Below are 26,079 nucleotides of genomic sequence, written 5' to 3' on the forward strand. Positions count from 1 at the left end.
TCCGAAACCCTTACTGTCTTTCTCCAGATCTTATAACCTAAGAGTCTTCAGTCTTAATTCTGAGCACCAGTATGTGAGCACCAGGATAGAAAATATTCTACGACATGGCAATACCCACCAGTGGTGGAGCAGGGAGAGGGGGCAGAGGGTAGAGGCAGGTGGAGGTGAAAAGTCCTGTGTATATAACTCTTTTTATCTGTACCTATGTTCTGGAACACAATAATAATAACAAATATCAGTAGTAGCAATAGCAGTAAAGATAGAGGTAGCAGTACTAATGGTATTATCTATCATTCATTAAATTCCAACTATGTACTGGGCATTTTTACATATATTGGTACACTTAATCCTCACATTATTAAAATGTATATACTGAGGCTCAGAATGCGAAAGAAACCATTCAGAGATGAAGCCATTTGGGGTGCCTCTTTATTTATTAGAATATGGCTTCTCAGAACATCAAATTGATAAATTATTAATTAAAACTCTTCAAAGGTCTTTTCAATGGTAGCAGAGTATACTAACCCTCTTTAAGAGTAAAGATCTGATTTAATTCACAGTCTTAGAAGGCTAGATACCAAGGCTAGACCAGGAAGATCCAAGGCTCACTGGAGCACTTCCTGCCATCCTGGGATACAAAAAATTGACAGTTTTTATGAACTAGGATCCACACATAGACCCCAAAGTTAAAGGGAAACAGTATCTCAAAATATTCCTAAGGACACTATACAATGAGTGAGTGCCCCAGAGGCTTAACAAAGTACAAAGAGCTTAACTCAGAATTAGGGACCCCCAACAGCACAAGCTTCACAAGGCAGATTCTACTGGTAACCGTCGTTTTCTTTACAAAGACATACAGATTCAGGCTTCCCAGAGCAATGTTCTGGAAATAAACAATCATGTCTAAAAGAATTTTCTCAACAAATTGCTGAAATGATTGGCTAGCTCAGTCAAAAATAAGGGAGAGTTGGAAGAACTAAGATCCCATGCACTTCCCAAATTCACAGTCTTTATTTTCTTGAACTGAGATTTATCCATATGGAGTCTAAATTCCTAATCAACCAACATTCTCCCCCTCCCTCTACCTTTTTTGGTTCTTTTCAATGCAATAACTCACACAAAGAATTCTTTAGTTTCCTTAGCAACTGTTTGAAATTTATTTGGTTATCAAAATAAGCTGAAAGCCCAGCTGAGCCTGTATGCAGCAATTTGCATGGTTCAAACTGATGGGCAATTTTGATTTCATTGCAGAAAGAAGAAAATGCTAACCTAGCCCCCCAATTAAACCATCAGAAATGCTTGTTTATTCAATGCTTTTCCCCCTTTCTCCATTAATGCATAACATAAGTTCTTGTGGCTTTACTTCAGAAAGCTGCTGTATTTGGTTTCCATCCCATGACGGCTCTGAAATGGTTATAGCCACTTTGAAAGTACAGAATACATTGCAGTTTGATGTTATTCTCAGAGACATGATGAGCCTTTAAAATACTGGGTTCATCATATACTTCACTTGTAAAATTAAAAAATACACACCCTTTAAAAATATTCAAGCATGCCCTAAACTCTGTAGAATCTTTGAGGAAAGAATATTAATTAGTCTGGAATTCTGAGATTTCTAATGACAGACATGGAATGGCTTGGGATTTAAATGAATAAGAAGAAAAGGAACTCACATTTATTGAATACTTCCTCATAACCAGTCTTTGGAAAGATAGGTATGAGCCATCCTTGTTCCACAGATGAGGAAACTAAGGCCAAAGGAAATGGAGTGGCAGAGCCAATAAATGGCCAGACCAGGACGCAAAGCCTGGACTTTCTGGCTCCACGGCCTATCTGTCCTCTTCCTACCACACTGCTTCCCCTATCACTGTGCAATGGGGCTCTACTCTTCCTTCTGGAATCAGCTCTCTTCTCTGATACCCTCAGAAAGGACAGGAAATGTGTGCTCACATCAGGGTTAGAAGCTTTCCCCCTTGAGATATGTCTAAGGAACTAGATTTTTAACATCATAGTTAAAAACATAAACTGAGTAGACACTGCTTTGACCAAGGCAAAAGAAATTAAGAACCCTGTGACAGTCTCACATAAACTCTGGGAAGCTTTGTCCTCTGTTTCTCCAGACGGATGTATTTTTTTATCACAGTAATTGCTTTTGATGCTGACCACTTTACAGCATCACACTGCATTTTGGGGGTTTGTAAACAGGATTTCCAATTGCATTAGTAATGACAGATAATCCCTTTAAGCAAAAATATTCCAATGAGAGTAAACCAATAAACTGGTGCAATTTTATCTCTTATCTGCACCTCCTGCTCCTTAGGAAAAACAAAGCAAAATCCAAGCAATCCGCAAACTAATTTCATTAGAGTGGGAGATTTTAGATAGACCCAGGTCCTGTTTAAAGAAAGTTTGATAGAGATCATACAGAAAACTCACATTTTTCTAAATGAGATCTTTGAGGGTTACACATATCTTAAATCTGCATTGGTTGATACTAATCTAAAGACAGTTGTCATTTACGTATTCACCTATGGCATCTGACACTGTAAGCTGACATGGGAATCACAAGGCGACAGGCAGGACCACGGACAGAGCCAACCTGAAAAAACTTCTCAAGAAGAGTCTGGTTAATCATGTGATGATGCTATTACTAATTTCACATGTAGAGCTTGTGAATTAGAACAGACTTTAGAGATAATATAGATCAATCACCTCCTTTTAATGAGGAGGAATATGAAGCCGAGAAAGTCTTTCAAGGGATTTGCTTAAGGGCATCATGAGTGGCAGCAGCTGAACTTGAACTCAGGGTTCTAGACTCCTAACCCAGAGTTCTTCCCATGACCCTATCCATGCTCCCTCCATATCCTACTAAGGTGCAAAGCAAGTGTAAGTTATTCAATGTCTTAAGTCTGAAAATCTTTATAAAGGAGAAGACTGGCTTTGCCCATCAAAATAGCAGGCAGAGGTTCTGATTTGGCTCTGTGGAAATGCCCTCAGTTTCCTTAAAGATGGTCATTGGTCAAGAGTTGATTTTGGACTTCAAGACCATTCAGAGGTCATGAATAACTGCTGTGACTAGCCATATGCTACTCGGTTAACCACACTGATCACTAGAAGACAAACTCTTAAAAGGACAGGGAAGCTCAGGAGCCACGACCCAAAGTTAGCTGAGATAAGAGGAAAGGCAGTGAAGGCTGGTGGCAGCTGTAACCACTTTGCTGACTAGGGTAACACCAGAAAAAAAAAAGTGGTCACATGAGAAGGGATGGTCACATTCCCTAGAATGACAACCAGCCTGGCTCATGAGCTCAGACCTCCTCGCTGGTGCCAGTTCTTGTGGATCTGCCACTCCTGGCTGACAGTGACAGAATTTACCAATAAGTTGGTGGCATGTTAGAAAGACCCCTAAGAAATTCAAAAAATGGGTCTATGGATGTCCCATTCAAGAATGCCAAACCCCAAATGTCACCACCACTTCCATCATTAATACAGAAACATCTGTATCTCATTGTACAATGGGGTTCCTTATTCACATCTCCTTCAGGGTCTTATAACCATGAGGTGAGTCAGGTAGGGCAACTTATGGAGACAGCAAGAGCCCTGTGGACCACAGACCTGGGCCACGTCCCAAATTCCACTGGCAGTGTGACTCTGGCCAAGTCACTTAATCTATGTGGTCCTTAGTTTTTGCATCTAAAATGGCTGTAAACAATTATACTTACTTCACAGGATCTCTGTGAGGATTAAACATGAAATGTTCTTCACAAAAAGCTTTGAACAAACATACTGAACAAACACTAACAATTACTGAGCCTGGAGATGAGGAAACGAGCTCAGGAAAATTAAGTGACTTGCTCAAGGCCACGTGGTAGGAAAATGCTAGAACAGTGGGAGTGGTGTTTCCCTTGAACCACAAGGTCCACGGATATTTCATGTACACCACATCCTCTACCCACCTTGCCACACACCCCACTCCAAGAGACGCCCATTCATGCCACGAGGCTGCCCCGGAAGGCGTATCATGATCCCACACCATCAAAGACGGCCGCCCAGCAGTGTGAAAGCCCACGATGCTTCCCCTGAGGTATGGGATGGGATGCCGCTGAGCACCATGAGCCCTGCCCAAGCCCCGCGATGAGCTCACAGTGACGAGGAACTGCGATGAAGACATGGGTGGCCCGGCAGTGGCGTGGAGTGCAGGGGGATGGAGGAAGCACCAGGGCATGGAGCTGTGAGTCAGGCACATGGCGCGCAGGATGGCGGTCTCCTCAGCTCAAAGGCAGACACAGAGGACTCACGACACGAACAACACAGCGACCCTACCTTCTGCGGCTCCTTTGCCTTTCCTGTCAGGGATCTCTAACCCAGTGCCCCCTGAGGGATACAGGGAGACGTCCGTTGGCACAGGCCAACTGCTGGCTGTGTCCTCCGTGATCTCATACATCTGCCCCTCCATCGGCTGCAGGTGCCAGTTTAGGCCAAACAGGTGCATGGCTGTGGTGAGCAATGAGAAAAGTCATCTTTTTCTGCTGGAGGTGGAAACGGGACTCCCAAGCCATAGGGGAGGGCAGGTGGGGGTGGGGAACACGGGAATTCAGTTCAGTTCAACACAGAGCCCCTGGAGAGAGCTCTGGGTGCCATGGAGGGGACTGGGCCACAGGGATGACCTGGGCACGGACCCTGCCCTCAAGGGCTCACAGTGTAGGGGTGCAGGGAGAGGAGCAGGACGGGGGACTTTCAGGAGGTCTAGGCCTTTTGCTTTAAAAGATTAAAAATAACAATCTACAGGGGAAAACGGCAACTTGTTTCATCAAGGCTTAATTTCCTTAATATAAAAATAATGCTTACAAATAATAAGCAAAGTCCAACCACCCAGTAGGAGAACAGGCATAGGAGATGGGCAGACAGTTTATAGAATAAGAAATGCACCCGGCTCTCGGCTGTATGAAAGGACTCTCTACACATTACTCAGGGTAGAAGAAATGGAAGTTAAACTTTAAAATACGGTTCTTCATATATGGTTTGGCAAAGATTTTTAGAAGGTTGAAAATATACAGTATTGGAAGAGAACAGGAAACAAGCACTCTCATACTCAGCTGGTTTGGTGTGAGCATAAGCTGGTACAGACCTTACAGAGAGGGCAGTTTGAGAAAAGCTATAAAATAAAATACCCATACCCTTTACCCTGGAACTCAGAGATTCCAATTCTCCTCCAGATATGCTCACATTTACACAAAATTAGGTTTGTGAGTGCATACAAGGTTATTCACTACAGCATTGCTTGTAATAGCAAAACATTGGAAAGTGAAAGTCGCTCAGTCATGTCTGACTCCTTGCGACCCCCATGGACGATACAGTCCATGGAATTCTCCAGGCCAGATCACTGGAGTGGGTAGCTGTTCCCTTCTCCAGGGGATCTTCCCGACCCAGGGACCAAACCCAGGTCTCCTGCATTACAGGCAGATTCTTTACCAGCTGAGCCACCAGGGAAGCCGCAAACACTGGAAACCAGTCCACAAACAAGGAGCCAGACAAGTTACATTCATCCAATACACTGTGTGTGTGCTTAGTCACTGAGCTGTGTCCGATTCTTCACGACCCCATGGACTTAGCCCACCAGGCTCCTCTGTCCATGGGACTTTCCAGGCAAGAATACTGGAGTGGTTGTCATTTCCTCCTCCAGGGGATCTTCCCCCACTCCCACCCGCCCCAGGGATTAAACCTGCAACTCCCGTGTCTGCTGCACTGCAGGAGGATTCTTTACCTGCTGAGCCACTGGGGAAGCCCATACAATATACTGTGCAACCATAAAAAAGAATGAGAAAACTTTTTTATACATTTTTTGGGAAGGAAAATGGTAACGTGCAGAACAATAATACACCGCCAGTATTCCTGCCTGGAGAATCTCATGGACAGAGGAGCCTGGCAGGCTATAGGCCATAGAGATGCACAGAGCTGGACACAACTGAAGCGATTTAACACATGCTCAGGACAAAAATACAAATGGAGGGACTTCCCTGGTGGTACAGTGGATGTGAATCTACCTACCGATGCAGGAGACACAGGTTTGATCCTGGTCTGGGAAGATTCCACATGGCTTGGAGCAACTAAGCCTGTACACCACAGATACTGCAGCCCGAAGGCCTTTGCTATTCTACCTTTGGGTTAAGAAAAGGATTCTGTATATAGAGTCTGAGAGGATATGAAAGACACTGGTAACAGTGGCAGCCCTCTAAAGGAAGAGATGCTAAGGGCCTGGGAAAGGGGACTGATTCACATTTTACATTTCATCACATATCTGTTGTACATTTTGATTGTCTGCATTTTTGTGATTTGGGGGAATTCTGTGATTTTGATTCACGTGCATGCATTTCTGTTTTAAAAATATCTTTGCAATGTAGTAACTGCTAAATAGTCTTCTGCAGCAATCTAGAAGAGATCAGTAGACACTAAAGAATGGATACTGTGCCTTGAGATATACAGTGCTCTAGGCAGCATGTTTCCAAAAAGGTTTGTGAGCTCGTACAAAGTGAAGGCGCTCAGTCGTGTCCGACTCTTTGCGACCCCATAGACTGTAGCCTACCATAGACTGTAGCCTACAGGCATCTCCATCCATGCGATTTTCCAGGCCAGAATACTGGAGTGGGTTGCCATTTTCTTCTCCAGAAATGTGTGCCTAAATCCCATTCAGGATCTAAAACTTGAGCCTTATCAACGGTCCATACTTACCCCTTCTGGGAGGCCTTCTCTGATCCCCTACATACAGAGTTAAGTACTACTCCAGTCCCTGACTCCACAGCACCTTGTGCTCAGTGTCCCTCCTTTGCTCAGTTGGTGAACATTTTCTAAAAGCCAGGACCCGTGGCTGACGCTGAGAGCCAGAACCAAATCAGATACTCCCTGCTTCCAAGAGTTCAGAGGTAGGGGAGATGGACAAGCAACAAAGTACATTCAGAAGGACTGGAAGGCCCAGAGGCGGCGGTGGCTGACCCAGTAAGAGGGCCAGAGGAAGACAGCAAAGGACCAATCGACAAGAGATATGAAGGCCCACTGTAATTGTTTTCACAGAGGACCAAGGGCTTGCTAGGCAGTGTCCTGGGTAATTTGCATACATTACCTCTAATCCTCACCCAACTCAACCAGACCCAATTTACAGATGTGCATACTTAATTAACTCAGAAGGTTAATTAAAATTACGATAATTATGAAACTATGATTTCTTGAGTGTTTTCCATGTGCCAGGCATTGTGCTAAAAGCAGCAAATACAGTATTTCCTTTCATTCTCACAACAGTCCTAGAAGGTGATAATCCCATTTTTGCCGATGAAAAGACACTAAGACACAAAGACTTCAATTTACATGGCTAACAAGTGGCCTCGAATCCTAGCCTAGAATCCCAAACTCTTTGAATCCTGAAATCACAAACCATTTCCCTCTCTGGCTGGAAAAGTCAGGCTCTCCCGACTCTGCCATTCTGCCTCTCACTAGCTTTATCCAACAAGGTGGGTGGGCATTATAAAGACACCCTCCTTTACACAGGAAGCTGACTCTAAGCCTCGTACATGTCTTTTTAAGGCAGCAACAGAGGATCCTGTGAAGTAGACAGAAAGTTGTGTTATTTAGCCCGTTTGTGGAATGGTCACTGATGGTGGTCTTGAGTAGTTGTGTGACTGTCTTCAAGATGCAAAAACCTGTAGAGAAGAGCGGAGTGCAGCACAACCTTCTGACTCCTGGTCCAAACAAAACCCACTGAGGACGCACACAAGTTCGGCTTAACCAGGACCGTGTACACTGGTACCAGAGATGCGATCTGACCCTCTGCTTTCTCTTTGGTTACTATGACACAGGGGAAAGTGTCCTGGACTGACGGCAAGAAAACTGGCTTTGAATCCTAACTGCCACTTCCTAGCTAAAGTATTCTTATCTGAGAAGTGAGGATAAAAATATTTCAAAGAATTATTACATCATATGTGGTCATATAGGGCTTCCCTGGTGGCTCAGATGGTAAAGCGTCTGCCTGCAATGCGGGAGACCCGGGTTCAGTCCCTGGGTTGAGAAGATCCCCTGGAGAAGGAAATGGCAATCCACTCCAGTACTCTTGCCTGGAAAATCCCATGGATGAAGGAGCCTGGTAGGCTACAGTCCATGTGGTCGCAAAGAGTCGGAAAAGATTTCACTTTCCCTTTCTTCTTTCTATGTGGTAATATGGGCTCTCGGGTGGCTCAGATGGTAAAGAATCTGCCTGCAATGCAGGAGATCTGGGTTTGGTCCGTGGGTCGGGAAGATCTAGAAAAGGAAATGGCAACCCACTCCAGTATCTTTGCCTGGAAAAATCCCAAGGATGGAGGAGCCTCGCGGGCTACAGTCCAGGGGGTTGAAAAGAATCAGACACAACTGAATGACTAACAATTTCACTTTGGGTGATAATATATGGCAAAGCATATTATAAACTGTACCCATGTGTGATTGCTGTATTTTATAACCATTATATTCATACTGTTGATGATACTGATAAAACAGTAGCTCACATTTATAGAGCACTTTTTAGGTACCAAGCACTCAATGAAGTGCTTCAGACTGCTCCTTACTGTCCCTGTGTAGTTTCCAATAATAATAAAATTCACCAGCCTGTTAGAAGTGACTATGCTGCTACTTCTGGGGCTGAATTAGCTCACAGTTCTGCTTACCTTCTTACCGTTTCAATCTATTTACTGGCAACTCCAAAGGTAGTGGAAAAATTGCCTGAACTGCGGACAACTCAGATATATGCAGTTAAATGAGCAGGGCTTCGTTGCCTGTTAGAATCAATTATCTCATCTAAGTGTGCAAAGAGAGCTGTCTTGTTAAAAGGTCAGGAGAATTAACTAATCCCACGATGAACAGACTCTCACAGCTTTGTGAAGAGAAATATTTTTATTGTCAAAGCTACCTCTTATTTTAATAAGATGCAAAAGCAAGTTCTTGCTTTAAAAAAAAAAAAAGTAGGCGGAGGGGGAAGAAAAGCCAGTGAAAAAAGTATTCCAGGTGAAAACGCTAACAAGATCTGGCGTTCCAGGGCAGTTAATTAGGGCACAGCAGCCCACCACTGGACAGGGGAGGATGTCGGCTCCCCTGCTTCTCAGCCTGGCCCCCACCCCCCACCGGTGATCATAAACAGGGGCCCCCACAGCTGTGAGGCTGGCGGGTCTCTCGGTCAATCTGCAGACGATGTGCTCCTGGAAACCAGCAAGGGAAGCCAGGTCTGGATCCAGCTGTAACTGGACTCTCAGGAGACCCAGTCCTCCAGAAATAATTCTGGAGGCTGGCGGTAGGCAAGTGAGTATGGGGCCACCAAAACTGGGCTGAGAAATGGCCGGCTAGAAGGAAAGATATAGAGAGATAAGGATACAGAGTCAGAGAAGCCAAGTTCCACAGGTAATGTCATCTTAGCGCCAGAATGAAAGGGACCTTCAACCTGCGATCCAGTCTTAAATATGTCATGCTAGGGGCCCCTCGACTCTTCTACTGTACTGTTTGATGGGTGGTCAATTTTACACCCAATGGAAAGACAGAAGGAAGGAAAATGGTTTGCTCTGTTCTCTTCTCAAAGCACACAAAGCTTACTTGGTCAGAGACTGTCCAAAGAAAACATAAGCTCAAGCAACCATTTTTCTTTGTCCTTGATAACAATAACAACAGTAACTCAAAACCCGGTATAAACAGGAGTGCATACATGCATGGATGCTAAGTCACTTCAGTCACGTCCGACTTTTTGCAACCCTATGGACTGTAGCCTGCCAGGCTCCTCTGACCATGGGGATTCTCCAGACAAGAATACTGGAGGAGTGGGTTGCCATTTCCTCCTCCAGGGGATCTTCCCAACCCAGGGATCAAACCCAGGTCTCTTATGTCTCCTGCATTGGCAGGCAGGTTCTTTATCACTAATGCCACCTGGGAAGCCCACCTGGACTGCATCAGTTCAGTCACTCAGTCGTGTCTGACTCTTTGCAACCCCATGAATCGCAGCACGCCAGGCCTCCCTGTCCATCACCAACTCCCTGAGTTCACTCAAACTCACGTCCATCGAGTCGGTGATGCTATCCAGCCATCTCATCCTCTGTCGTCCCCTTTTCGCCCTGCCCCTAATCCCTCCCAGCATCAGAGTCTTTTCCAATGAGTCAACTCTTCGCATGAGGTGGCCAAAGTACTGGAGTTTCAGCTTTAGCATCAGTCCTTCCAAAGAAATCCCAGGGCTGATCTCCTTCAGAATGGACTGGTTGGATCTCCTTGCAGTCCAAGGGACTCTCAAGAGTCTTCTCCAACACCACAGTTCAAAAGCATCAATTCTTCGGTGCTCAGCTTTCTTCACAGTCCAACTCTCACATCCATACATGACCACTGGAAAAACCATAGCCTTGACTAGACGGACCTTTGTTGGTAAAGTAATGTCTCTGCTTTTGAATATGCTATCTAGGTTGGTCATATCTTTTCTTCCAAGGAGTAAGCGTCTTTTAATTTCATGGCTGCAGTCACCATCTGCAGTGATTTTGGAGCCCCCACAAATAAAGTCTGACACTGTTTCCACTGTTTCCCCATCTATTTCCCATGAAGTGATGGGACCAGATGTCATGATCTTAGTTTTCTGAATGTTGAGCTTTAAGCCAACTTTTTCACTCTCCTCTTTCACTTTCATCAAGAGGCTTTTTAGTTCCTCTTCACTTTCCGCCATGCATACTACATGCCATATTCTTAATTTATGGTAATCAATGTAATCCTCATGGAAAGATGGGTTGAAAAACCACTGGCTCACAGGTACAATGGAATTGAGTCAGGAGACGGACAGGCTCCAGGCTGCTCAGCTTCTTGCCTGTGGACGAAACTTCCTAATAGCAGAAACTCCGCAAAGGCAGGATGATGGAGGAGGCTGGGTCCTGACTGGATAAGAGATAAAAGACCACATATTCCTCATTTTCAAAGTCAAGGAGACCGTCCCACTACACATGCGCAGAAGGGCTCCTTGAAGGTCAAAAGAGAAGGGGTGCTACCCCATAGTAAGTGATGTCAACTACCCATAAGTCTCTTCGCTAGAGTCCATCTTGGTTAAGGGATGAGTACGCACACAGGGGAGGATCCTGAGACACACCAAATACAGACTCAGAGCCAGGCAAAGCAAAATGATGGGCCAAAGGAAACCAGGAAGGCATGCCCCATAAAAGTGATTCAAACCACCACCAGGGCGTGACTCTCTCTCCGTATGTGTCTATCTGCACAGACTGTACTCTCTTTTCCTCCTAGTGAATGCTTGTTTCACTACTTTCCATCTTTGCGGGAGTTCTTTTTCTGCAAAGCTGAAGGGCCAGGGCCTTGTCACCATGGGCCTAGTGGCTAGGATTTGGTGCTCTCACTAACGTGACGTGACCTCAATCTCTGGCCAGGAACCCAAGCCCTGCTTCAAGCCACTGCAGGCTGGGACCACCAGAGATCAGAACTGAAAAGAAACTGAGCTATGGGGATATATTTTTGATATACTTCAGAGTAAGTTACCTAACACCACAGAGCTGGTATAAGTTTGAGGTGAAATTTCAAACTCAGGAGTCTGTGTTCCCCAGCCAAGATTCCTCTTTTATATAGTTTACTTTAAATAGATTAAAATGGGTAATAAAGGCTGAAATGAATCTGTGGGGGTCTCCATGGTGATAATATTTCTTACCCCACAGCAGCCCTCATTTGCAGCTGTGGACAGCAGTCAGTGCATGCTATCCAGAGGACTTGGAAGTAACCACCAAGTATCCCAAAAGGCTCAGAAGTATACACGGTCCTCTTCAGTCTGCTTTAAGACCAGGCCACTGAAACAGTATAAATTATAATCATCGTAATCCCCTTTTCCAGAGGAATTAATGGTAACCATCAATGTACATCACAGGATTATCTAAATTATACTCTGAGGTATTTATACAACTGTGTGTACAGAACTCTCCCAAGTACATGGAAAGTGATCTAAATAATGAACGTGATACTGGTGTTCCCTTTAAACTAGTTTGTAATTAAATAAAAAGGTGAAAAGATGTTAAAGAGTTCAGAAAAAGGCTGTGGAAAGGTAGTGAGTTCACAGGATCACCCACGTTGAAATGTTAATGGTTTCTAAAAGCCAGGAGCTAGGGTGGGAGAATTCTCTTATTCCCTCAGTTGTGATCCCTCTGATCCCAGGGCTGACATTTTCCAGTCGCCTTTTCCTGCCCAGCAAGACATGAGAGAAGGCTGGGAAAGTGCAAGCTCCATCTTGACATTTTTAAGAAAAACGCCCAATAGATGTTCAATGTTGACAGTTCCCCCCTCCCAGCACCCAGCCAGCAGGAGGCAATTAACAAAGTCATTGTGCAGGAGTCACCAATGTGCACAGGAGAGGTTCTACCGTCACAAGATGCTTCCCTTCCCCAAATCGAAAGCACAAAGCCACTTGCATTTGTGAATCAGCAGCTCCAGGTAGTGATTAGAGATGAAGCTCTAATCAAGAAACTGTTGGCTCCAGTGGCATTTTTTTTTTTTTTTTGGCTTCAAAAGGCAGCGGGACCCAACCAAGGTGCATGGCTACCTACTTTTCTGTTTAAGTTAGTGCCCAATTGCTTGTTGCATCATTTCTGTAAGCTATAACTCATTGGAGTTCTCTTATTTATGGTCCTGTAAGGTGGAAAGCACAAAGCAAAAAGGCGAAACAGTAACAACCACAAAATGACAGTTTCCTTCCCCAAGTTCTACCCCTGGTTTTGCACCAAAGCCACAACATTCAAAGGCTTCAAGCTTAGAAGTCATATACACAGAGCTGTACACTGCAGTGCATTATTAAGAAAATCAGAAGCAATGTAGATGTCTTAAAACAGGAGAATGACTGAGCTAAATTATGATACAGGGACTGGATGGAATGTAAGCTAATCATTATGAAAAATAACTGATACTCCTGAAAGATGATGCTGTGAAAGTGCTGCCCTCAATACGCCAGCAAATCTGGAAAACTCAGCAGTGGCCACAGGACTAGAAAAGGTCAGTTTTCATTTCAATCCCAAAGAAAGGCAATGACAAAGAACGCTCAAACTACCGCAAAATTGCACTCATCTCACACGCTAGTAAAGTAATGCTCACAATTCTCCAAGCCAGGCTTCATGAACATGAACTGTGAACTTCCAGATGTTCAACCTGGATTTAGAAAAGGCAGAGGAACCAGAGATCAAATTGCCAACATCTGCTGGATCATCGAAAAAGCAAGAGAGTTCCAGAAAAACATCTATTTTTGCTTTATTGAGTATGCCAAAGCCTTTGACTGGATCACAACAAACTGGAAAATTCTTCAAGAGATGGGAATACCTGACCACCTGACCTGCTTCCTGAGAAATCTGTATGCAGGTCAAGAAGCAACAGTTAGAACTAGACATGGAACAATAGACTGGTTCCAAATTGGGAAAGGAATATGTCAAGGCTGTATATTGTCACCCTGCTTATTTAACTTCTATGCAGAGTACATCATGTGAAATGCTGGGCTGGATGAAGCACAAAGCTGGAATCAAGATTGCCAGGAGAAATATCAATAACCTCAGATACACAGATGACACCACCCTTATGGCAGAAAGCGAAGAGGAACTAAAGAGCCTCTTGATGAAAGTGAAGGAGGAGAGTGAAAAAAGTTGGCTTAAAACTCAACTTTCAGAAAACTAAGATCATGGCATCTGGTCCCATCACTTCATGGCAAATAGATGGGGAAACAATGGAAACAGTGACAGACTTTATTTTGGGGGGCTCTAAAATCACTGCAGATGGTGACTGCAGCCATGAAATTAAAAGACACTTACTCCTTGGAAGAAAAACTATGACCAACCTAGACAGCATATTAAAAAGCAGAGACATTACTGTATCAACAAAGGTCTAGTCAAAGCTATAGTTTTTCCTGTGGTCATGTATGGATGTGAGAGTTGGACTGTAAAGAAAGCTGAGCACCGAAGAATTGATGCTTTTGAACTGTGGTGTTGGAGAAGACTCTTGAGAGTCCCTTGGATTGCAAGGAGATCCAACTAGTCCATCCTAAAGGAAATCAGTCCTGAATATTCATTGGAAGGACTGATGCTGAAGCTGAAACTCCAATACTTTGGCCACTTGATGAGAAGAACACTCATTGGAAAAGACCCTGATGCTGGGAAAGACCGAAGGCAGGAGAAGGGACAACAGAGGATGAGATGGTTGGATGACATCACCGATGCGATGGACATGAGTTTGAGTAGGCTCCGGGAGTTGGTGATGGACAGGGAAGCCTGGCGTGCTGTAGTCCATGGGATTGCAGAGAGTCAGACATGAGTGAAAAGCTGAACTCAACTGACAATGAGCAATGAGGGCAAATGCTTATCATGTAATTTTAAGGGGGAAGAAAGTAGGACACAGAGTTGCATGTTTTTGCGTGCATAGTATGTTTATAAAAAAACATCTAGAAAGACATATGTAAAAACGACATCAGGCTTTGAATCACAGTGTAGGATGTGTGACAAATTTTCTGCACTGATTTCCAAACTCATTTCCATGCTGTTTACCTTAAAAAGGAAGTTCTACAACCCAGTCTCAGGAGGAGCAAGAGTACAAAAACGATAATAGAGCAGAGCGGGGAAATTCCGGTTTTGAGTCTATGCCACAGGTCAGACATTTAGGCAAGGGGAATTCCATATGCTATTTCATTCAGTCCTTATATAAACCTTGAGAAAATGATCAGTATTCCCATTTCACAAATGAAGAAAGGGGAGGCTCATAGAGGCTTCATGATCTTCCCAAAGACACCTCCCAAGATACTTTCCATGTTTACACCCTGACTGCCATAGGCATGGCTGACCTCCACAGTCAAAATCATGCAAAATCAAGTGACTTTGGCAGGATCAGTTGTCAAATGGGGGTCTATCTGGAGCCTTCAGAGCTGTATCATTTCCTAGGGTCCTGATTCTGGATAAATGACTTTGCCTTTCTGAGTCTCAGTTTCTCTATCTGTAAAACAGATAGCAATATTACATTAAAGGATTAAATGGAACAACACGCATGATTTGTTTAGAACTGTGCCTGGCACACAGTAGGAACAAAGCAAATGGCAGCTGTCATCATTGCTGTCATTTTGCTCTGATTTTCCTAAATTCGAGATCCCTTGAAAGACCTGTTTAAGCCAGCTCTGCCCATCACCTTTCCTTCTCTCCATACATGGCCCTTAATTTCCCTCCCATGCCAACTGCAAAAATGCCAACTGAAAATTCCTTTGAGTTGAGGGCTTTGGGCAAAGGAGCTCGAGATATTTGCCCAATGGATAAAACAGTTTTTAAAAGTGGAATCAGTATAAAGCAGCCTGATAGGATCCTACTGGTGACTACGTGGGGCTAATTTTAAATCAAGTAAATATATTGCCTTTCTTCCCATCTCTGGATAAACCTGACTGCAACAATCAGGGTTACTGTCTCTCACCCCCAAATTAAGTGTTTTCTGGAGAATGGACTCTGGCACACTTAATCATTTTTCTGCACCACGCAATGCTGTGGGGAAAGGAGGCCTTTCAGCAAGGATTTGCTGGCAGCCGCTCGATATTTCTGTAAAACAAGTTGAGGAGGGGATGGGTGCTAGAAAAGGGGGCGGTGGGCACAGCCACTGTCAGTGCAGAGATGAAAGGTCAATTTAACTGGAGGGCATTGAAAACTGGTGACACAGCAAGTGGTAGGGGAACCGGGGCTGGAATCTAATTTGTGCAGAATGGAGTAAACAGCTATTATTGCAGTAATGGAATTAGAAAGCTGTCTTCTCGGGGCACCTTTCACCCAACGGGCTCTACTAAGACCTCTTCCGTGCATGACTAGTCTAGGGGTTGGCCACCTCCACCACCCCTTGGACGGACCTCAGCCCAGTAATCCAACCTCTTCCCGCCCTGCTGTGCTGCTTCCAGACACAAGAAAATGAAGGCGTGAAACACACTGGTTACGAGCACAGGCTTCATAGCCACGCAGCCCTGGGTTCCGTTTCTGGTTCTTGTGTTTACAGTTCTATGACTTCATTCCTGTTATTCAACTCCATTGAGTCTCGGGGTCCTCCTCTATAAAACGGTGATAATAGTGTCTAGCTCCCAAGAACTGCTGTGAAGATGGAAGAACGTGTTTCACGAGCTTATCGTGCTGCTTGGCATTCGCTCCAATCGACTACCAGAGGGTAAGCGTCTATGTATCATCATCACCATCATTTGCAGTGTATATTAAGGTTTTCACTGAGAAGGGAAGTAAGGAGATTTCTTGAAGAAGTGGAGAACTCTTTTGAGTTTTTGCTCTGGTTGGCGGCTGTTGAGGGGGACGGGTATGGATGTTGTTCTGACTGAACCTGAGTCCTGCTCACTGGGGAGATGGGACTTAGGCTTGACTGGGGCAGAGGCTGGAACAACGCTGAGCCCAAGTCTCTGAATTCATCACTGGGAGTCCTTTCCACTAAATGACGCTGGCACTGAGTCACAGCAGAAAATGTTGTGAGAGCAGGAAAGCCCCGCTCAGGGCTTGTGCCTCCAACGGGGGCTGCACTCTCAGACCAGAGGAGTCATCTTCTTGAGCCTAAAGTAGAGGGAATGAACCCCTGGGGCAGGTGATGTCAGCCTACCAGGAGGCCCTCCCTCCAAGGCAGGGATCACGTTCTTGTCTCCACCAAGATCCCAGCATCTGGCCCACAGGAGAGAAGGAGAAACAGAGGCAAGGAAGGAGACAGACGTAATTAGGACCGTTACTGAGACGATAACCGCTTCCTTTATGAAACATCGCACCATGTGCCTGACACAGTGGGGGAGGGTGCACGTTCATTCCGTTGTTTAATCCCACCACTTTTTAAGCAAGACTGTATCTCCACTTTATGGATTGCGAGGACCTCAAAACAGAGTGACCAAGTAGATATTATTAACCTGATCTTGTATCTCTAGAAAACCAAGGTGCAGAATCATCCATCATTGTGCCACTTGTCATGGTGGCACCAAGACCCAAACCCGGGTTCTGGGTCACGGCACGCCCTGAGTCCTTCGCAGACCACTGTCAGAGCCCAGGGCAGGCCTCCCCGCCATCCTGATCAGAACAACATGCAGCTTCTGAGTAAATCACGGCCAACAGAGCAGTCAAGGAAGCGACGCCACTGCAACTCCATGCAGCGGAAGACACACCACCTCCCCTTCAAACTCAAGGTGTCACTAAGAATCCAGTAAGCAGAGACACTCCTGGGGTCACAAGCCCATCTAGCTGCTCCTGCTGGGGTGTGAAGCCAGCCCTGCCCTAGCAGAGCTACACAGCCAGCCTGGGAAACCAGGGAAAGTGCCTGTCATTTCCCCAGAGGAGGCAGAAGGCTGGTCTGGAGCTCTCTAGGTTCCCTTTCTTTATGGTGTTTGCAAGCAAGCACCAAGGCTATTCACTGGGCTATCTAAAGCATTTCTATAAAAGGTGTCTCAACTTAGCCAAGGACCAGCCTCTTATGTGTGAGGCCTTGTCCCCGCCACCGAACCATCAAACGGGGCTGAAGCAACCGGGGGCTTGGTTCTGCCTTGGGAGCTCCAGCGGGAGGATGTGCCTGTTGCTAGGTTCCATTTCCATAGCTACTAGAGAAATGTCCTGTCGCAGGGCTCCGTGAGGCACCCACCCATCGCCTGGTTTCCTTTAGCAAACCAACCACGTAACTAGTTTGCTTTTTTTTTTTTTTTTCTGTGATCAAAGTCAATTAGGAGGTGGTCCCGCTGTACCTCTAAATGGAGTTTTAATTTGTGTATATATTATTAGGATAGGCCTTTCCCCTCCGGAACAGTCAGTTCAGTGGGAAGAATGAGGGCGGACAGCTTAACACTGAGTCTGCCACCTGGATTTGTAATGAGGGATGCTATTTCTTTACAATGAGAAGCGTTTTGAAAGAGTGTGGTAAACTCTCATGGAACAGAGTGTGCAAGTGTTCCTCTTTTATTCACCACAGCTTCCCAGGCTCCTGCCCATGGGAGTCTTTTCTAGCTCTTTGGAGTTAGACTACATCTTCGTGCCTCTCTGCCGTGTCTGAGCACAGAACCAGGCACTCAGTTCTTGGATATTCTAGGGACCCCTGGTTTGACTCAGCCCTTTGGCTAGGAAGTTTAGGACAGCCTGGAGCTCCAGGCACCGTGTTGATGATGATGATAACCACAGCTGCTGTCATTAACGATACCAAGCACTCTGCTTAGTGCTTGATAAACGTGTCGGTGTTAGTTGCTCAGTCGTGTCTGACTCTTTGTGACCCCATAGACTGTAGCCTACCAGGTTCCTTTGTCCATGGGATTTCCCAGGCAAGAATAGAAGAATAGGAGTGGGTGGCCATTCCTTTCGCCAGGGGATCTTCCCAGCCCAGAGATCGAACCCGTGTCTCCTGCATTACAGGCAGATTCTTTCATCTGAGCCACAAGGGAAGCTGTTATCAATTAATCCTTGCAAAGCCGTACACTGTAGGTACTACTGTTATCCTCACTTGCAAGAGGAGGGGACTAAGGCTCTAAGAGGTCCGACAACTTGCCCAAGGTCACACGTTTCATAAGCGGCAGAGTCACTTGAGATCTGAACTGAATCCAGACTGCCCAGAATCTGTCCCCAGCCACTATACATACACTGCCTTTCTGGTTAGATGTGAAACTGTGGAAATGACAAAAATGGAAAATAAAAGAGATCTCATTATTACATGGACCTGCCGTACTGCTCAAACTCTGTTGGTGATATTTCTCATGAGGCTAGAAAACTCCAGCATTTGGAAGGCTTATCAAGTACAGTACCTGACACTCCTCATGGCTTCTCCCTGTCCTGGAGCCTCTGTTTGTGTGGGTTTCTCCTGTTCCTTGAACACTCTTGTCCATCCAGGCCCCAGCCTTCGCTGATGCAATGCCTCTATGTGGAATGGCCACTACCTTCCCTACTTTTAAAATCATTCTCCCATCCTTCAAGGCCTACTTCAAACCTTGACATCTTCTGTGAGAATTTCCACCGTAGCCCATGGTCATAAGTGCCCTCTGCTCTCCCGTCCGTCCCGGTTCCTACCCATTACTTCAGCACCTCTCCTGTGTCCACTGCCCGGACAGCCTGTGTCCAGGTGCTCCCTGACACTTGATGGCTCTGCTGCCCACCTATGTGCCCAGTGGATCAGATCTGTAGAGAAAGCCAGGCTCCCAGCTCTCGTCTTAACCAGCTATGCAACTGGAGGTAAGTCACCTAACCACTCTGATCCTCAATTTTTCTATCTGTAGAAAGGGAAAGGATTTAAAATCATCTCCTGGGGTTCTTATAAGGATTAAATTTAAGGAAAGTCCTTCATAGATTATCAAGTGTATTGAAAATATAAGACATTATTATTATGTTGCTTAATCAACGAAAGGAAGAACACCCAGGTTTAATACACAGACTAATGCAAAGATTTACATGAGAAACTTCCTATGCAGCCCCAGACTGACACAAGTAGGGATATGCACAGAACAGTTTAATAAATTTAATGCTTTACAGAAAAGTGAGGATGCATAAACAAGTTTTGAAAGAAGAGTTTTCAGGTAAAGAAAAATGCTACTTCTAAAATTCTCATTTTGAGTCTTTGCTACCTCACCATTCTACCTCCTCTCAAATATCTTTTTTGCCTGCATAGTGGGCAGAGTCATATATGTGCTCATATGCACAGAGAGACTCGCACACTAACACACACACAAGTCCAAAGAGCCTGTCTTGCTGTAAAATTCTACAGATGGCCTGAATGGTAAAATTTAGGACAATGTGATGAAACGCAGGCCAGAGCACAATTAATGATACTGGCATTTTTTTCCCCTCTTCCCCCTCTGGAGGCTATGAGCAAAATCTAACTCCAGGCTCAAAGGTGCAATAAATCTAGCTGTCTGCCAAACACTAGCAGGAAAGGCCTCCTCTGAAATGAAATGTTACACTGGTGACGAGCTAATGCCACAGCCCCATGGAGCCTGGAGGACAGCGAATCAGATAACACGAGGGGCCAGGGCTCAATAAGCAATGTGTATCGAGGTCCCTGATGTCATCTGGGCTTCCTCTGCTCTCCAGTCCTGGAGCACTCTGCGTGCACACCACAGCTCCACTCAATGCCACAGATACCCGTGGCAATCCTGGCACAAGGCACGTCCCAGGGTGGGGTGGGGGCAGTCGTGGATACTCCATTTTCTTCCATAAGAAAAGGTAATTTCTCTCTTAGTAAGGAGCTCCCTGCATCCTCTCAGCAGCTCAGATCGGTAAACCACGCCAGTCCCACCCCAGCCCAACTCCAGCTCTGGGAATCGCAGCACACACTGTGAAGAGGGCAGGCTCTGCGGCAAATTCTGGCTCTCGCACTCACTAGTGATGTGGCCTTGGAAACTGGCTCGTTCTCCTCAGGCCTTAGTTTCTCATCTATGAGATGGAAATAAAAACAGAATGGAACCTAGCACATGGCTGTGCTGTGCTCACTCGCTCAGTCGTGTCCGACTCTTGCGACCCCGTGGACGGTAGCACACCAGACGCCTCTGTCCATGGGGATCAGGTCTCTCTCCTACATTGCAGGCATATTCTGTACCATCTGAGCCCCCCGGGCAGCCTAGCACATGGCTGGTACTTGACAAATGTCTGCTGGATGGGTAGGATCACTGAAAGCTTAAATGAGAGATACATGTAGCAGAACGTGGCTGGCATGTGGTTAGCTCTTGATGCATGTGAGCTGCCACCTCTGTTAGATCAGAGGAGGTCGTGGTAGGGAAGGGGGCAGAGGACATCCCTGGAGAGGATGGCAAAGTCCCCTTGTTTGCTCTGGGCCTCAGGGATGGAGTGTGGCAGCAAGGGAAGACATCGGAGGAGGGCTCTGAGAGCCAGCATCGTCTAATTACGGAACACAGGACCTGGAATCATAAAACCTGGTTTCTAGACCCAGCTCCATGACTTAGCTGTCCTTCCAGGTAAACAAGCAATTTAATTGCAGCAGGCCTCAGTTTCCATATCTGGGGTTTGCAGGATTAAAAAAAAAATGCAGTTAATAATCTTCTACAGTGCAGGGATGTTGGGGATGACTGATGGATTTGAAAGGCCTCATGTGAAGGCAAGGGATTCCTTGGGCATCTGTCCGGTGGAGCCTCTGCTCTAAGCGGGGAGGCAGTCTGCATCCTCCTGCAGTCCCCGTGGTTTCTGCAGTTCAGCACTGAGAGCCTTCAGTAACAGAGAGATCGAGGCCCATGCGAAGTCCAAAGCACAAATGGGTATTTTAACGCAGTCTTCTGAGACAGGTGCCAAAACAGACAACATTTCTATCTAGCGTCCCTTGCCTTTGTTTGGACTGTTCCATCTTCCAGAAAGCCATTCCTAGCTTCTCTTTCAGTGTCTTCCTTGATTTACAAGGCTCAATGCCTTGGGGAAATTTTATCTGATCTTCCTGACTACAATGAATTGCTCTCTCCTTTGGACTCCCACAAGGATAAGGTTCAAACCCCAGTAACATGCTTTTATCATCTGTTTACGATTGCCTTCGGGTCCTTACACATCTGGCTTTCCATGAAGCCACGGAAGACTCAAGGCAGTGATGCTAGCTTATCTGGCTTTGTCGGTCCCCGTAGCCCAGGACAGAGCCCTGCGGATAGGCTCAGTGAATGCTCATCGCTGTCTTGAACCTCAATCTTCGGAAGCTCCCTCTACTGCATCCCAGATTACCTGAAGTCCCTGTGTGTGCAGATGGCCCTTGGCTGCTGAATCTGAAAGGGGCTCAAATCTCTGGGTGATCTGGCTGCCTGGAAGAGTGAGACCCACATATCTTCAGCACTTATCAGGGACCACCCAGCCGGCTGGACCCTTTATAGATACTCTGTCTCTTAATGCTCAAGACACCTCTTGGATATTTATGGACAAAACTATCCGTGAGAAAACCAAGACGTGGAAGGATGGAGAAACCTGTGTGAGCAGGACTAGAAGGTAAAGTCTGTGGTTTTTGCTCTTAGACTACATTGCTGTCTTTAGAAGGATGAAGCCGTTTAGCTGTGGTTTCATTATTTTACTGATAGAAGGAAGGACACACTGCGCTTTTTACGGCCAACTCACCTCCTCTCCCATTTCCTGCTCCTCCCCTGCCCCCCACCGGCAATGAAGCGCTGCTTAGCTGGATTTCCCTCATCTCTGTCCCCAGCCTATGGCTCTAAGTCAGCCCTGAGTGTACCACCTCTTCTTTGTAACTAGGTGCTTGCAATAGTGGAAAAACAGCCATCAGGGAGCCCATTCTCACTTTCTCTCTGCATCTAAGTGCAATTAAATTATGTTATTTCACAGTAATTAGTTCAGAATAGAAACAAGGACTTGGGGACAGGTTCTTCCCAAGGATGCTAAAAATCTGGAAAAATCAATTCTTCTTCCACACGCCCAGGGTGCAGCTGGGGAAGGAGGATTCTGGACACACAGCTTGGTCCCTGACCAACCGTGAGATATGCTGCCACTTCAGGGGCCTTGGAACTGCTCATGGGGCAACTCCCCCCCCCCCACCCCCAAGTCCTGGGAAGAGTGTGCTGTCTCTGTCAGTCTCTGTAGCTGCTGTTGCTACAAAACATGAATATCCTAATAAACTCAGGTCCTTTTTTGAGACATTTCCAAACTGAGGACTGGTTGGCCCTCACATTCAACATACCTCGTTTGCTGGCAGGAGGGGAAGATGGACTTCATTCATTAGTGGCTCTTGTTAGAAAGAAGCAGGTGCCCTGTTGTCACAGCCTCCTTGCAATAGCCTATTACCTGCTTTCACTGGAGGGGGAAACCGAGGCTCAGAGACAGCGAGCTTCTTACTTCAGTCTCGCAGCTGGAAGGAACAGGCCAAGGCTCACCGCCAGGTCTGTGCCTCACTCCACCCCTGGCTGCCTCCCTTCCCTTCGTTTCCAGGAACTGCTTTTTACTCTCCTACGATCTCCCTGCCTCTAGACTTTTGGTCTCTGTTCCCTGTAAGAGCCTAAGCTTCTATGCTTACCATTTTCTCTCCCTCCACTCCACGCCTTGCGATATCCATTGGGTTCTGGTTCCAACATCCTCGCCTCCTCTCTCTCCTTCAACACACTTTTGCTGAACACAGGCTACATCCTGCCACACGCTGGTACAAGAAGCTGTGGCCACAGCGCTGGACAAGACAGAAATCACTCCCGCCCCCACAGAGCTTGTCTACAGTGTAAGTCTTACAGTCTCAGTGGAGGCAGAGCTGAGCTGGGCTAAGACCCAGGCCCAGCTGCAATGACGGTGAGGCTCCTGGCACTGTGAGTGCAGACAACTGGGTTCCTGGTCTAGTGTGAGGTCATCAGAGGAGCTTCACTGAGAAAGGGACACGTGAGCTAAGCTTTCGGAAGAGACTGACTGGGAGAAGGCGGGTGGTTCCCTCCACAAATGAAGCTCCTTTACCTCTCTGGGTCTCAGGGCCACTTGTAACCTCCCTGACCTGCACGTGTTGGAGCAGCTGACCTAAGAGCAGACACAAGGCCCCAGACGGGCAGGGAAACTGGGCACTTAGCTGGAGACCCAGGGATTCAGTCCTATCCTTCTGAGGAGCCCTTAGCAGTTGAGTCGCGAGGGCTTTGAACTGTCTATACTTTGTGACCCAGAAATCCTGCTCAGGGAAACACCCCCTCCCCAAAGTCAGTGAAAGAAGGAAAAAAAGCAGATTTTCTTTCTTTCTGGTCATTGAAGTGCTGTTTATAACAGCAAACAGTTGGAAATAGAGGAAAGCAATGATATAATAACGGCACAAATATGACAGAGGTATCAAACCTGACTAGAACGAGATTTTTGTGTTAACACTTAGAAATATGTTCCTAAAAAGATGTTCCATGAAAAAGGGAGGAGGGCCTACGCTTGTGAATTCATGCTGACGACACGGTGGTCTCGGCTGCAGTCCTCTAAGGAGGTCAAGAATGACACACAGAGAAACCTAAAACGTTCCAGCTCTTTGCCTTCATATCTTGAATTCTAAAATTATATCTTAACATTTTCTCAACAACATTTAGAAGTCTTACAGTCTGAAGGTTATGGTAGGTAACACCTCATCTTTGAACCCAGTAAATACATCACTTCTTTGCTACACGTCTCAAAGACGGTACCTAAAACTATGGAGATGGGGACTAGATGCGTGGCTGCCGGAGTCCGAGGATGGAGAGAGAGGACTGACTTGACAAAGGGGATCTTTGGGGCAACGGAAATATTCTGTGTGTTGCTGTAGTGATGGTCAACAACGCTGCCAGAATTCACAGCATGGGATGCCTAAAAAGCATTAATTTTCTATATGTAAATTGTATCTCAATAAATCTGATTTTAAAAACAGGCAGTCGGGGACTGGTGGCTGAGCGGGTGTACAGGTAAGCGAGCCACACCTGTGTGGCGTGTGGGTCTCAGTCCTAGTTTAGAGCCCTGAACGGTGCCAGGGCAAGAACTCTGAAGAGTGGGGAGGCTGGTGCCAGCCGTTCACCCTCCAGACCCACCCTCTCCTTCTCCCCACTGCGCTGTGCCCTGGGGGACCAAGCCACATGGTCCGGACGAGTGGGTTCCCTTAAGCTCTGGCTCCTGGTGGGGTCCTGCCAATGGGAGGATAAGCGGGGACGGGGAAGGAGGGAGCTCTGTAAAATGGCCAATTTTCTTTCAGGCTGAGCTGAAGCACGTTGAATGACTTACTTCAGCTAGTCCTGGCTGTTTATTCTGATTTAATAGGTGCAGAAACTCATCTGAAGGAGATCAGTCCTGGTGTGGGTGGCGTCGGAAGTCACGGCAGAAGGACGATGCGGATGGGAGCCACTGATCTGCGGAGCTGCGACACTTGAGTCTCCCCTCCGGCTGCAGACACAGGCAACCCACCCTCACAGGCCGTTGTCTCTGAGAGGAGTCTTTTCTCTTCAAGTCAGAGTCAGCCTTCCCACCATTCCCACCCTTAGTCCCTGTTCTACCCTCGTTAGTCCCACGGAGCAAGCCTGCCCTCTCCCCCATGAGCCAGCCTTGCACATAACTGCAGGGAGCCGTGCTGGCCTCCTCAAGTCCTCCTTTTGGGGGTTGAAGGATATGTGTCTGGGGTCTGTCATAAAGAGAACAATCTATATATATCTCGCTATTAGCAATTCCCACAGAGCAGCATGAAGGTATCAATCTTGGAAAGAAAGCCTTTAATACAGGATCCTGTATCTTTATCACTTTTTCCTCCTCCTAAAAGATCAAGTTCAATCATCTCTGTTTCCCATTCTTTGGGCTATAAAGCTAAATCTATGGCTTCTATCCAAAAGGCCTGATGTGAAGTCGAAGAGAAAGGGGAGAAAATGAGCCTTATTGCTTACTAATAACACCCAGGCCCAGAGTGCAGCAGACCTTTTCTTAGGAAGCCAATGGCATCTGAGATCCTGATATTGCAGGAGCAGAACCGAGTGGGCATAATTGTGGGGCAGCAGGGGCTACAATCGCCCTGGCTTTGATCTCTAATGCTTCCTCTATTCATTTCACATCCATTTCACCTGTACGCAAGGCCTGGGACATAAAATGCACATTTCTGCCACCATGCCTGTGCCCACACTATTCTGCCTGGAAACATCTCAGCAGATTTTACCATCTTGCAAGTCTTTGGTTCTCAATCATATCTCACTGAGCACAGCTACTCTGTGCCAAGCACTGTGTTGGGACAGAGTCTGCAGCCGAGACAGCCTAGATAGTATATTAAAAAGCAGAGACATCACTTTGCCAACAAAGGTCCTTATAGTCAAATCTATGGTTTTTCCAATAGTCATGTATAGACGTGAGAGTTGGATGATAAAGAAAGCTTAGCACTGATGAACTGATGCTTTCAAACTGTGGTATTGGAGAAGACTCTTGAGAGTCCCATGGACACCAAGGAGCTCAAACCAGTCAGTCCTAAAGGAAATTAACCCTGAAGATTCATTGGAAGGACTGATGCTGAAGCTGAAGCTCCAACACTTTGTCCACTTGATGCTAAGAGCCAACTCATTGGCAAGACCCTGATTTGGGGAAAGATTGAGGGTAGAAGAAGGGGACAACATAGGATGAGACGGTTATATGGCATCGTCAACTCAATGGACATGAGTTT

The 26,079-nt window shown here is 46.2% G+C and overlaps 1 protein-coding gene across 11 annotated transcripts in view; it reads right to left on the minus strand.

Annotated features, from left to right (window-relative positions):
* The window catches only part of TENM4 (teneurin transmembrane protein 4), a 1,822,236-nt gene that overhangs the window by 215,394 nt on the left and 1,580,763 nt on the right, over nt 1–26,079 (minus strand). For 10 of the 11 annotated variants that reach the window (XM_027532088.1, XM_027532098.1, XM_027532094.1 and 7 more), the window contains one exon: nt 4,324–4,494. The exons of the other annotated variant lie outside the window; for it this stretch is intronic. In XM_027532088.1, the coding sequence (XP_027387889.1) occupies nt 4,324–4,494 (171 nt within the window). The remainder of the gene's footprint in view (nt 1–4,323; nt 4,495–26,079) is intronic. 11 annotated transcript variants of the gene reach the window in all.

Source organism: Bos indicus x Bos taurus, chromosome 29 (genome assembly GCF_003369695.1).
Source record: "Bos indicus x Bos taurus breed Angus x Brahman F1 hybrid chromosome 29, Bos_hybrid_MaternalHap_v2.0, whole genome shotgun sequence".
Lineage (NCBI taxonomy): Eukaryota > Metazoa > Chordata > Mammalia > Artiodactyla > Bovidae > Bos > Bos indicus x Bos taurus.